Source organism: Eumetopias jubatus, unplaced genomic scaffold (genome assembly GCF_037043125.1).
Source record: "Eumetopias jubatus isolate StellerSeaLion01/CBP00866 unplaced genomic scaffold, mEumJub1_p1.0 scaffold_15, whole genome shotgun sequence".
Lineage (NCBI taxonomy): Eukaryota > Metazoa > Chordata > Mammalia > Carnivora > Otariidae > Eumetopias > Eumetopias jubatus.
In genome coordinates this window covers 17,960,067-17,973,808 of record NW_028274821.1, presented here as the reverse complement: position 1 = coordinate 17,973,808, position 13,742 = coordinate 17,960,067, and the positions used below count along the sequence as shown (strand labels likewise).

Here is a 13,742-nt window from a genome sequence, read left to right as displayed (position 1 = left end):
TTCCAAAGAACCAGGTCTTTGTTTCATTGATCTTTTTTTTTTAAATTTCATTTATATCTGCTCTAATCTTTATTATTTCCTTCTACTGGCTTTGGACTTTGTTCTTCTTTTTCTAGTTCCTTTAGGTTTAAGGTTAGGTTCTTTATTCTTTAATATGATATTTTTCTTGTTTCTTGAGGTAGGCCTAATAGCACTATAAATTTCCCTCTTAGAACTGCTTTTGCTGATTCCCAAAGATTTTAGACTATTGTCTTTTCGTTTGTTTCCATGAATTTTTGATTTCATGTTTTTTTTTTTTTCCATTGACCCATTGGTTAATTAGTAGCATGTTGTTTAACCTCCATGTATTTGGCTTTTTTTTTTTCTTCCATTTTTCTCTTGTAATATTGATTTGTAGTTCCATACCATTTAAGTCGGGAAACATGCTTGATATGATTTCAATCTTCTTAAATACAGTGAGACTTGTTCTATGGCCTAACATGTTACGTGTACCAGAGAATGTTTCATGTGCACTTGAAAAGAATGTGTGTTGCTACCCTGAGTTTTGTTCTTTTTTTCCACTTCCATTTGCATGGTTTATGTTTTTTCATCCCTTCACTTTCAGTCTGTATGTGTCATTATGTGTGAAGTGAGTCTCTTGTAGGCAGCATATAGCTGGGTATTGTTTTCTTACTCATTTACCATATGTCTTTTGATTGGAGTATTTAGTTTATTTACATTTAAAGTAATTATAGATAGGTACTTATTGCCATTTTGTTAATTGTATTGATTGTTTTTGTAGTTCTTCTCGATTCCTTCCTTTTTCTCTTGCTCTCTTCCCTTGTGGGTTGATGATTTTCCTTAGTGATATGGTTGGATTCCTTTCTCTTTTTTGTGTGTGTATATCACAGGTTTCTGATTTGTGGTTACCACTGGGTTCTACATTGAGTTGAGGGTCACTTAAGTTCAACACATTGTAAAACTACTAAAAGTAACTCCCACCTCCATGTTTTATGTATGTGATGTTTTATATCTTTTTATTTTGTGTCTCCCTTGGCTAATTTTTCTAATTTTGATTGTACTACTTTGTAAGTTTTAAACTCCACAGTGGCTTTACTCTATGATTGCCTTTTACCTGTAAAATTTTTCTCCTTTTATAATTTTTTTTTTCTAGCAATGGCCTATTCTTTCCATTTAAAGAATCCCCTTTAACATTTTTTGTAAGCCTGATTTATTGGGATGAACTCCTTTAACTTTTGTCAGGAAAACATTTCTCTTCTGTTTTGAATGATATACTTTCTGGGTAGAGTATTCTTGGTTGTAGGTTTTTTTGTTTGTTTTAGCACTTTGAATATAGCATGCTCCTCCCCTCTGGCCTGCAAAGGTTCTGCTGAAAATCAGCTGATTGATTGCCTTATTTGGCTTTTCTTTTATCTTTACTTTTTGCCATTTTAATTATTATGTGTCTTGGTGTGGACCTCCTTGGGTTCATCTTGTTAGGGGTTCTTCTTCCTGGACCTGGATGTTGCTTCTTTCCCCAGGTTAGGGAAGTTTTCAGCCCCTTCTTCTCCTGCTGGGATCCCTATAATGTGCATGTTACTATGCTTGATGATGCCACAGAGTTCCCTTAACCTCTTCTTTTTTCTTGTTGTTCAGCTGAGTTGTTTTCCATTACCGCCTTCCATATCACTGATCTGTTCTTCTGCATCTTCTGGTCTACTATTGATTCCATTTAGCGTATTTTTATTTCAGTTATTAAATTCATCAGCTCTGACTGGTTCTTTCTACATTTTCTGTCTCTTTGTTGAAGGTCTCACTGAGATCCTTTGCTCTTTTCTCAAGTCTAGTGAGTATCACAGTGATGATAATTTCTTTGAATCGTCTATCACACATATTTTCATTTCATTTGGGACATATTCCTCTGTCTCCTCATTTTGTCTCTGTTTTTAATGTAGTAGGACAGTCAGCTATGTCCCCTGGTCTTGAAAGTAGTGGCCTTGTTGTCAAAAGAGGTCCTGTGGTGTCCTATAGTGCAATCACCCCCTGGTTACCAGAACCAGGCATTCCAGGGGTGTCCTTGGTGTGGGCTGTGTGTGCCTCCCTATTGTGGCTGAGTCACAACTGCCTTCAGCCCAACCAGCCGCAAGGATCCCCTCTCCCTGCTCCGAGTGTCCTGGGTAGAGTTGAGGCCAGTCTGAAGCAGTGACAGGCTTGGTGAATAGGGGCGCAGTGGCAGGCTTGGTGAATTGGGCCAGCAGTGAGCCCAGCTGTCTGCAATTAGTCCCTCTGTGTAGACACAGCTACAGGTACACTGAAGGGCAGGGCTTGCTTCTTGCCCAGCCAGCTATGAGGCTTGACCGCAGGGACTGCAAGTATGCTGTTATAGGGTCTTCTCTCCTCGCTCCCCAGGGCATGAGTCACTTTGGAGTGGCATCCTCCAAGTGGGTATGGTGGGACAGGAGCCACTCTGAAGGGAGGACTGCTGAGTTGGGTTGGATGGAGAAGAGCACACAGTGCTATAGCAAAGTAGATGGAGAGTGTTAGCGCTACCTGTCACAAACATCCAGCTATCTAGGCCTATGGGGCGGGGAGGGGGAAGAGGAATGGCACCTACCAGCACTTTTGTTTCTAGAGAAATATCCTGTACATCCCTGCCTGGGGACAGATCTAATCTGCCCAGGACAGATTAGTCAATATATCTCCTTCACATATAACCGCAGGCACTTTTCAAACTGCTGCATCTTTAAGGATGATGGAGACTCAGTTTCCTATTGCCCTCGGGCTCTCCTGGAACTAAGCCCCACTGGAGTTAAGATCTGTTTCTAAAGTCAGATATTAGGTGGACTCATCTTCCTAGTGCTGGGGTTGCCTAGGGTGGAATCAGATCCTCGTGCTTCCCCATGCGTGTGATGTCCCTCCTGTTTGTGGTTAGTGGCACAGGGGTTTGGTTTCCAACTGTGTCTCCATCCTACCTACCCTTTTCAAGGTGCCCTTCTCTCTACAATTAACTGTGGCAGGTCTGTTCTGCCAATCTTCAGGTGGTTTATCTCAATGTGTCTGAGGGATAAGGTGAGTTCAGGATCCTCCTACTCTAAACTTGGCAAATGGATTACATTTTGCCTTTCCTAGTGGACTGGAATACCTGATAGTCTTTGAATCCATTTATCACTTTATAGGTTTCCTCATTACTGGCCCTTCATTAGTAGTCTTTGACACATGTCTATTCCACATTCACACTGAAGTCATGTTTTCTAAACTTTCTGAAAAGTAACACCGATACCATACAGGCCTGCTTCCTTCGGGTCGTGTGTAGAAAAGAGCAGGCTCGGCTGCTATCTTTTGAAAGCCTGCTTCTGAAGCTGGTCCATGGCTAGTACCTGGGAATTGGATTTTAGGAGGGTTTCCACCACCCTAACTGGTGAGAGTGGCTCATGGTGCCTCAACTGTACAAACAATATGGTTTATACTGAACATCTGCTTTCCTTGGGAGCCTGGAATTTTGGTATGTGCCAGGTAGAGGGGGGTCTTTGTGACCACAACCCTGGGCACTGAGACTCTAAGGAGGTTCCCTGGTAGCCTACATTTCACACATGTTGTAACCAGTTGTTGCTGGGGGATTTCAATGCATCCTGGGAGAAAACTTAGAAGCTAGTGCTGGTTTTCTGTGGACTCTGTCCTATGTACCTTTTCCTGATTTTATTTAGTAACTATGAGCTCATGAGTGCAACTATATAGTAAGTCTTGTGGGTCCTCCTAGCAAATCACTGACTCTGGGGATGGGCCTGAGGACTCCCTGACAGTTAGTTACAAGCGTTTTTACATAATTTTTTTTTTTTTTTACAAAAACTGTTAAAATTCTAATGTGTTCTCTTAAAAACTGGTTAGATCCTTTGATATAACCAAGGCCTCAATTTCCCTCCTAAGGTCATCAAATGAAAACCTTCTATTTCCTCTCTAAAACCCAAATATTTGAAATCAACTCACTGGTGTCCGGGTATGATCCATCAGGGCACTGGATAACACAGCTGTTGATTTCTTCATTTAGGAAGTATCCATATTTACAGGACAGGCACTGGTCACCATGGCTTCCAAAGCAGGACTCACAGTTGGGGGCACACTTTCTGCATCGCTTCTTGTCAGCATGGTAGTGGCCAGAGGGGCAGCTGGAGACACAGATCCTGCATTGTGGAATGGTAAGAAAGAAGGACAGCATCATTGGAAACAGAGTCCCGGGCATTCTTGGTAGATGCTCAAGCAAGAGCAGCCTTCCATCTTAAACCCCAATGGTAACACCATATCCAAAGAGCCAAATTCTCTGTGTAGGGTTCTGAAGTGGCAAGGTGGCCACCCAATACCAAGTCTGCCAAGTAATGCATGTCTTGGTCCAAACCCCATCTTCCGGTTCGGGACTAGCTCTTTAAAGGGGACAATGGTTAGAAACTAGAGGCTCAAGAGGAAAGGTTGTGGCATGGGGTTGAAAGGAAACTACGTGGGAACCACGATTTTATACAAAAAAGGTTGCTAATAAGGGGTTACTTCTGTTTTCGTGTGTTGTCCTATGGATCCTGTGTGCTACGGGCTGTATGCTATTGTCTAAGTTAATCGATTTAAACTTGGTTGGTTATGATACATTTAAAAAAAAAGAACTTCCTTAACTGAAGGACAGCACTTTGTTTATTCATTCAACAAATATTTACTACTGAGTACCAAGTAAAATGTCAGGCATTTTGCTGGGCTCGGCGATGAGAGGTCCTGCGGTAGCCAAGGGCCCTTCCTTTAAGGAACAGAAATTCCAGCATGCATGTAAACAGGAACTAGAATGGGTCTGGGTCTCTCTGGATGGCTGAAGTGTGGACTCACTGCAGTAGGACGGAAAAGGGGGCAGGGCTCTGAGAGAGATGCCCGGAGCGGACAGCCTCTGAGGGGCCATCACTGTCCCAGGAGCCTCCCTGCAGACAGATCAGCACAACTTGAGGCAGAAGCCAGGGGCTGAGAGTTATGGTGACCAAGCAGGTCCGCCTCAGTGCCCAGAGTGAAATAGGATGAGCAGGGCCCACTACCTTTGCACACGGGAACGCAGGGATGCATCTGTTGGGCTGGATGCTGGCATTTTCATGAAAGGCAAACAGAGCTCTAGCATCAAACATTCATGGGATGGAAAGGTCTAGAGGGCTAGTCCAAATGTGAGCAAAGACAGTTGCAGCTTGACAGCATACAGCATATGGGTTTCAGCATTTGGAATGACACTGGGAGGCAGGGGCTGGCCAGCAGCCTCTGTTCTGTGCTTGGGTCCTGGTAGGAGAACATCACCAGACGCCGCTCGAACACAGCTCGAGCACAGCCCGTGGGACCACCTGGAGCATGCTGCGGGGTGGGGGGGGGGGGGCGCGGGGATTGGACTCAGGATCCTTCTTACCTGGTGTTGTTTTTCAGTTTATAGTAGTAGTTTAAGCAGTCACTGCAGTGGTCTGGTCCTGGCCCATCACAGCCGACCTCACTGCACTCAGGGTCACAGGGACCTTTTCCAAAAAAAACAAAACAAAACAAAACAAAAAAAAAACTTGGGAAAATATGATTTTAAAGCAGGTCTATTTTAACTTGAATTTTTCCTTCCTTATGCAGTGAGAGTTTCTTTAAGGTGGAGGAATAATGTGTAACATGGCTCTAAGCACGGAGATGAACTCCTATTACCGAAGTATCAAGAATGTAAATCCAGCCGTGGCTTGGTCTTCAAAAAAGCACATACGGCTGCCTTGTGGGAGATGATAACACATATCTCCGAATTCAAAGGAACAATGCCACTCTGGCAACTGGAAGAGAACTGATGGCAATTAAATATGCATAATGATAAAAATGTCGGATTTACAGAAAAATGACAAGTTAAGCTGTTGACAGAAAAAAGAAAAAAGTTTATTATTCCACGCCTGGACCAGATTGTCTGGCTTGCCGATGGTCATTAAAACCACGGAATACCTCTGAGATGCTGTAGCCAGCAAGAAACATCATTATGGCATCTGGTGCAAGCTTATCAGTATCTGGTCTTGGATTACAAAGCAGGTACTTAAGGCATAGATAATAGATTTTTTTAAAATTTGATTTATGTTAGTCACCATACAATACATCATTAGTTTTTTGATGTAGTGATCCACGTGGTAGGACACGATTTTAAAATCTAATAGATTTTAAGGGCAGTGGAAAACTCAACAAAAGAAAGCGAGACAAATTTTTAAAAATGCAAGCAAGCTTAAAGAATTCCAGACCTAGGATGAAAGTTGCTAATCTCTCATGACATGTTCTTTGGTCTAGAGTTAGAATGTACAGACGGGAAGAAAAAAATGCCAGAAAGATGGGAGATTTTTATAATTGATGAAAAGCTTTCTAATGACATGGGCTAGACCTTTTGCTTGCTTGAACTAACTCCTTTTTCCTTGTTCTCCATACTTTAGGACATTTGGTCTTGTAATCTTCAAGCCCTTTCCTGTTGAAAATACACATGATTTTAAGTAGTAATAAACATGCACAGAATGTACAAACATTAAGTTCTGTCAGAAATGTCTGAACCATACTGATTTGAATCAAAAGGATTTACTTGATCTTGAAACTTGATCTCCTTTAGTCATTATAGGATTCTGTTCTACAGTTACTGAGTCGGAATATAAAATGGTAGAACCTGAGAGGAATGACTTGGAGAAAAGTCTAGTATTCAAACACCCTCATTTACCTGGTGAGAAAACATACTTTCCAAGAATTAGAGTGGCTTGTCCAAATAATACAGCCCAGGAGCCCTGGGATCAACATGGGTCCCCCTTCTTACTCCAGCTCTCCTACATAGAAGTAGTAAATCAGGTACTAGCGATGACCTTTCAAAATGAATGCAGACTTGAGATATATTTCTGACAGCACTGTTTCTCTCTTTGTTCCCCCAAGCCTTAAAACTGATCTCTAAATTCCACAGCGAGTATAACTTGGGACCTTTCAGCTCTCTGCTACGATAGAGGAGAGGGTGTCTCTGTATGTAAGGGTTGGAGCTCAGCCAGCTGTGGGTCCTACAGCCCCTGGAATTTGATGCAACAGTACTAGGGATCTGGTTATGCTAATACCATCTGTGCCTTTAGCCAGGCTGACTTCTTCATGAAGGTGAAAATCACAGCTCTGAAGAAAAGGAATCATGGGTGGCCCTAAATTTTCACCAGATGATTTCTGCAATTAAAGCCCCCCCCACCAAATTATGCTTTATACGTGCCAAAGGGCTCCGTATGGCCAGTTCACATGCCGTGCTGTTTCTTTTATAATCTTAACCTGTCCCAGATGCAATTTAGCATTTTAGGTTGCAGGGTAATAATGAAATAATTGTCTTTGTTCTCTCACAAGTGCCAATGTGGACATTTTGGAGATGTTAACAGGAAAAAACACGGAGATAAGAGAACCGTTTGTTCAGAATTTTAAGATTACCAAAATGTGAATTAGAAACCTACGAGAAGGCATATAGCAACAGGCTAGTAGGCTCAGTTTATGTTTTTGGATATCCTTTCTCCTATCAGAAGATGAAATGGTTTGCTCGTTATAATGTGAATAGTAATGTTACAAGCTCAAAACATAATGAGATAATCTAACACGATCGAGCTCAGTTGGCTCAACTGGTTTGAATTATTCCAGCTTAGGATGGACTCTGGGATACTACCTGTTTAGAATAGAAGGAACCATGTGCATGTTTAAGATATTCTGCTAAGGTGACTAATGAAGTACTTTTATCTTTAGCTCATTAAGTGTTATGTCATATCCCAGGAGCACTGAATGCTCCTTTAAGTGGTAGTCAGTGGAACAAGACACGTACTGCATGGAGCGCTGGGTGTCATACAAAAACAAAGAATCGTGGATCACTACATCAAAAACTAATGAAGTACTGTGTGGTACCAGAAGAGACCCTGGTGTAAGAATTTATTCTATTATAAAGGAAAGATCCTGGGGCACCTGGGTGGCTCAGTTGGTTAAGTGTCTGCCTCTGGCTCAGGTCATGATCTCAGGGTCCTGGGATTGAGCCCAGCATCTCCCTCTCCAATAAATATCTAAAAATGAAGGGAAGATCCTAAACTAGTAAAAGAAGGGATGATGACCCAGGCAATAATGTTAGTCTATTTATTTTATCTCCTACTATATAAACCAAAATAAGTTCCAGATGAATGGCCAAATGTAAAAAGCAGAGATTAGAAAAAAATGCATGTGGATATTTAGTTGATTTTAAAGACAAACTTCTTAAAGAAGATCTGAAACTATAAACCCTGACCTCCAATTTTCTTTTTCCATCAAAACACAAAACAAAAACTACATTTTGGAAGCAAGCAATAACTGAGGGAATGGTTTCAGCAAATACAGTAGTTCTTCCTCCCACTTATCTGCAGGGGATACTTTCCAAGCCCCTCAGTGGATGCTTGAAACCATGGATAGTACCACACCCTATATATACTATGTCTTTTTCCTATACATACATACCTGTGATAACATTTAATTTTTAAATGAGGCACAGTGAGAAACTAATAACATAGAACAATGATATCAATATACTATGATGAAAAGATGTGAATATATGTGAATGTGGTCTCTCTCAAATCTTATATGGTATTTATCTGACTTCTTGTGACAGTGTGAGATGCTGGAATGCCTACAGGATGAGATGAAGTCAGGGGAATGACGTGGGCGTGGTAACGTAGCATTACGCTACTACTGACCTGACGATCTAGCAGATGGAAGATCATCTGCTCCCTGTTAATGATGGGATACTACTTAGTAGTAGTATTACTACTGGGAAACCACAGATAAGGGGGAACTACTGTATGGAAAAATGTGAGAGACAATAACATACAAAGAGCTCTTATAAGAAAATTGGTGTCAATTTGAATAGAAAAATAAAAAGTAAAAAAAAAGTAAAATACAGTTATGTTTAATTCCTAGAACTACAGAGGAAAACATGATTTACTAATAAAGCTATAAAAATTTTAAAATGTTCTTTTATTTTTCAACTTTTTTCTTTCCATTCAATTTTGGCATGAATGAGTATAATAAATGCACAGCTGGTCACAGCGTAGACTGGTATATCTTGTCTGGAAAGGATTGTGACAAAGTGTGTCCAAGCTCTCAACCTGATTATTCCCTTTGCTGCAGTAATTCTCAGAACGCCATTCTAAGGAAATAATTAAAGATATAAACAAAGACTGATAAAATAATGATGTTCATCCAAACCTTATTTAAAATAGTGTAAAATTCCAAGCAAACTACACATCCCAGCTTATGTGTTAAATGTAGTACAATCATAGGATGGACTGTTATATCGTTGTGAGGATATGTGACAACAGGGAAATATGCTCTTAATAACCACAAGAGAAAGAAAAAGGATATGGAAACTCTGTATAGTGTGCTTTTGGCTTTGAAGAAAACAGTGCTATCTGAATATACACATGCAAATATTTGGGGGGATAGAAAAGAAGATGGAAGAAACTGTATCAGAATATTGGTAGAAGTTGATCTCTGCATGGTGGGGTGATGCACGAGAGTTCTCTCCTTAGCCTGTGTCCCTGTTGGAAACCAACTTACCTGCATAATCCTCGGTACCATAGTCATCGGTGGGGTCTTCTACTCGGCTATAGCGGACACGTTCTACTTTAGGAAACTCATTGGTTGGTGAGTATGGCTGCACGGAGGTGCCATAGAGGACCAAAGACCATTCTTTCAATTTCCCTTGAAAAACAATAATGAAATGATAGCATGACCACACATTCCCTCCTGAGCTTTACAATTTAATTCCTTCTCATTAAGAAAAAGCAACAGAAGAATTGTGGCAAGCATATTCATATTAATCATAGCATGAGGTGCATAGCTAGAAATGTACATTTTCCACCAGTTGAAGAATTAAATAATTGACATATCACATATTTATTGAGCACCAACTATAGGAAAGCCTTAATCAGCTTTTATAAGAAGACCGAGAAATGAACCCCTCTCAGCTGGATCAAGGGCTGAATTTCAAATTATGGATATTTTAAAAGAGAACCCCAGAATTTTACAGAGGCCTTTGCTTTTCTACATATAAATACCATATTTGAATTTTTTAAAAAAATTTGGTGTTATCTGACTTGTTTATCACTAAGACAAAACAACTACTTTGTTCCACCTAACTGAATTAGTCATTTAGTCTTAAGAATACATCACTATTTATACTATGCTATAGACCTGAGCTGTCCAGTGATAGCCCCTAGACATTTGGCTATTTAAAATTTAAAAATTTAGTTCCTCATTCATACCACATTTCAAGTGCTCAATAGCCATATGTGGCCAGTGGTCACTACAATGGATACCACCAATACAGAGTGTTTCTACCACGGCAGAAGGTTCGAGTGGACAATGCTGCAATAAAGCTTTGTCTGGTTAAGGGTGCCTTGAGTGAGACAGGAGCCATGTGTTTTAATTCCTTTGCATCCTTTGCAGAGAAGGTTCTCAAAGAACATTTTGCTTTAGTCCTTCTTTCTTTTTGTGTTGATAAAGCTAAGAAAAACTTCTTACAGGTCACTAAGCTTAATAAGATTCACATAAAGAATCAACCATAAGCAGAAGTGATTGAAACAAAACCATTAAAAACATGGAAGTATGCTGGTAGGAAGCAGAACCTTCCTGAAGGTTCTTCCTCCACTTAGCCGAATACAGAGAATCTAGGCCTGGTTGGGGCCAGGGTTCTGTCACAGCACTGAGAGTGGTGAACTTGAGGTGTCAGCTGATCTATTAAGTTTGAATCCATTCAATGTTCACAACAATTGGGAGGTAGGTACTTGAATTCCCAATATATAGATGAGGAAACAGGCATAGAGGGTGATAATTTTCTCAAAGGCACTAAGAGTAGAGACTGCTATTAAAACCCATCTGGGGGTTCCAGTTTAAGATGACAGCGTATGAAGATCCCGAACCCACCTCTTCCTACAGACTCACTGAATCTACAGCTACATAGGGGACAAGTTCCTCTGAACAAGAAAACAAAACCAATAGGCTGAGTGGCTCCTACACAATAGGCAGACAAAAAACCCACAGGAAAGCAGGTAAAAGAGGCCGAGACACAATATTGCAATAAACCCCACCCCTGGCACTGTGACCCATAATCAGGACTCACAACCCCAAAGTTTCTCCCCAAGAAGCAAAAGCTTTGAACCCCACATTGGGTACCACAATTTTTAAGACCTGCTCCTGAGACGAGTCCCCAAAACATCTAGCTTTGAAAACCAACAGGGCTTGAGACCCACAAGGCTATAGTGAACTGACTAAAGAGCTTGCATGTGTGGACCCACCCACTCCAAGGCTAGGCCAGGGGTAGCCAATTGAAAAGCATGGACTTTCTGTGAAAGAGGCTTATTTGCTTACTGTAACATACAGCTAGGGGCCTACTGAAATACTCTCCAGTGGGCACCATCTTTGCTCTCTCCCTCAGTCTTGCTCCAACTCACTAGTATCTCCCAGAAGGAACCTGTTCTCTCATCTGGGACCCCAATTTTTATGGCTGCCTCTCAGGGCACACCTCTTGGCTGTTGGCACTGGTGGTCGGCAGGGCTTATGTTTACTGGTAACACAGGACTGTAAACTAAATTGACAGATCTATTCTTAAGCTCACCCAGGAGAGAGAATCAAAATCAGAAATGAAAGAAGAAGGGGGCAACTGGGTGGCTCAGTTGATTAAGCATCCAACTCGATTTCAGCTCAGGTCATGATCTCAGGGTGGTGAGATGGAGCCCCACTTTGGGCTTCATGCGGAGCGTGGAGCTTGCTTAAGATTCTCTCCCTCTGTCCCACCCCCAGCTCATACACTCTCTCTCTCTAAAAAAAAAAAAAAAAAGAAAAAAGAAAAAGGTGAGGTTATAACTAAAATAAGAATAAAAACCATGAAAATATAAAGTATTATAAAAGACTATCATCAATTACACACGAACAAAATGAACAACCTAGAAGAAATGAGAAATGGATAAATTTTTAGACCTATACAACCCACTAAGACTGAATCATTAAGAAACAGAAAATCTGAAAAGAACAATTACTAGTAAAGAGATGGAATCAGTAATAAAAAAAAGAAAACCCTCTCAACAAAGAAAATAACCAGAACTACATCTTCTCTGGTCAGTTCTACCAAATATTTAAAGGAATACCAGTCCTTCTTAAACTCTTCCAAAATATAGAAGAAATATTTCCAAACTCATTTTATGAGGCTAGCTAGCATTACCCTGATCCCAAAACCAGATAAAGATGCCACAGAAAATCCCTGATGAACACAGATGCAAAAGTGCTCAACAAAAAAATTAGCGAACTGAATTCAACAATACATTAAAAGGATCATATATCATCAACAAATGAGATTTATTCCAGGGATGCAAGAATGTTTCAACATTGACAAACCAATCAATGTGATTCACAACATTAACAAAATTAAGGATAAAAATCATATGATCACCTCAATACATACAGAAAAGGTATTAACCTACTTCAACATCTATGATAAAAGCTCTTATCAAAGTGTGTATGGGGGAATAATAAGCATCATAAAGATCAGGAACAAGACACTCACCACTTTTAGTCAACATAGTATTAGAAGTCCTAGCCAGAATAATTAGACAAGAAAAAGAAAGGGCATTCAAGTTAGGAAGAAGTATGTCACTATTTGCACATGACATGGTACTGTATATGAAAAACCATAGAAGTGCCACCAAAAACTGTTAGAACTAATCAACAAATTCACAAAAGCTGTAGGATACAAAATCTTTTGCATGTCTATACACTAATAATGAACTATCAAAAAGAGAAAGAAAATCTTATTTATAATTACATCAAAAAGAATAAAATGCTTAGGAATTTGACCAAGGGGGTAAAAGACCTGTACACTGAAAATTATAACACATGATGAAAAAATTGAAAACACAAAAAATGGAAAGATATTCTGTGCTCCTGGATGAGAAGAATATTATTAAAATGTCCATACTACCCAAAGCCACCTATAGATTCAATGTAATCCCTATCAAAATTCCAATGGCATTTTTTGTTTAAATAGTACAAACAATCCTAAAATTTTTATGAAACCACAAAAGGCCAAATCACTCTTGAGAAAGAAAAATGAAGCTGGAGGCATCATGCTTTCTGATTTTCAAATATAAAGCTATGGTAATCAAAACACTATGGCTTTGCCATAAAGCAGACACATAGATCAATAGAACAGAATAGCACACAGAAATAAACTCATGCATATATGGTCAATTAAGAATACACAATGGGGAAAGGATTTTAATAAATAATGTTGGGAAAACTGGACAGCCACATGCAGAATAATGAAACTGAACCACTATCTTACATCAGACACAAAAACTCACTCAAAATGGAGGTGCCTGGATGGCTCAGTCAGTTAAGCATCTACCTTTGGCTCAGGTCATGATCCCAGGGTCCTGGGATCCAGCCCCATGTCAGACTCCCTGCTCAGCGTGGAGTCTGTTTGTCCCTCTCCCTCTGCTCCTCCCTCCCACTCATGCTCACTCTCTCTTTCTCTCAAAATCTTAAAAAAAAAAAAAAAACCTCTAAATGGATTAATGATTTGAACATAAGATCTGAAACCATGAAACTAGAAGAAACACAGGTGGTAAGCTCTTTGCCATCGGTCTTGGTGATAATTTTTTCGGATTTGACCAAATGCAAAGGCAACAAAAGGAAAATAAGTCAAAGTATATCAGACTAAAAAGCTCCACATGGCA

At 40.2% G+C, this 13,742-nt stretch overlaps 1 protein-coding gene across 4 annotated transcripts in view; it reads right to left on the bottom strand.

The window, feature by feature from the left end:
• The window catches only part of PCSK5 (proprotein convertase subtilisin/kexin type 5), a 455,891-nt gene that overhangs the window by 166,346 nt on the left and 275,803 nt on the right, over window positions 1-13,742 (bottom strand). For all 4 annotated transcript variants that reach the window (XM_088019243.1, XM_028094318.2, XM_028094319.2 and 1 more), the window contains exons 14-16: window positions 9,568-9,711; window positions 5,396-5,498; window positions 3,964-4,157 (exon numbers count right to left, since the gene is read on the bottom strand). In XM_088019243.1, coding sequence (XP_087875369.1) covers window positions 3,964-4,157; window positions 5,396-5,498; window positions 9,568-9,711 — 441 coding nt within the window. The remainder of the gene's footprint in view (window positions 1-3,963; window positions 4,158-5,395; window positions 5,499-9,567; window positions 9,712-13,742) is intronic.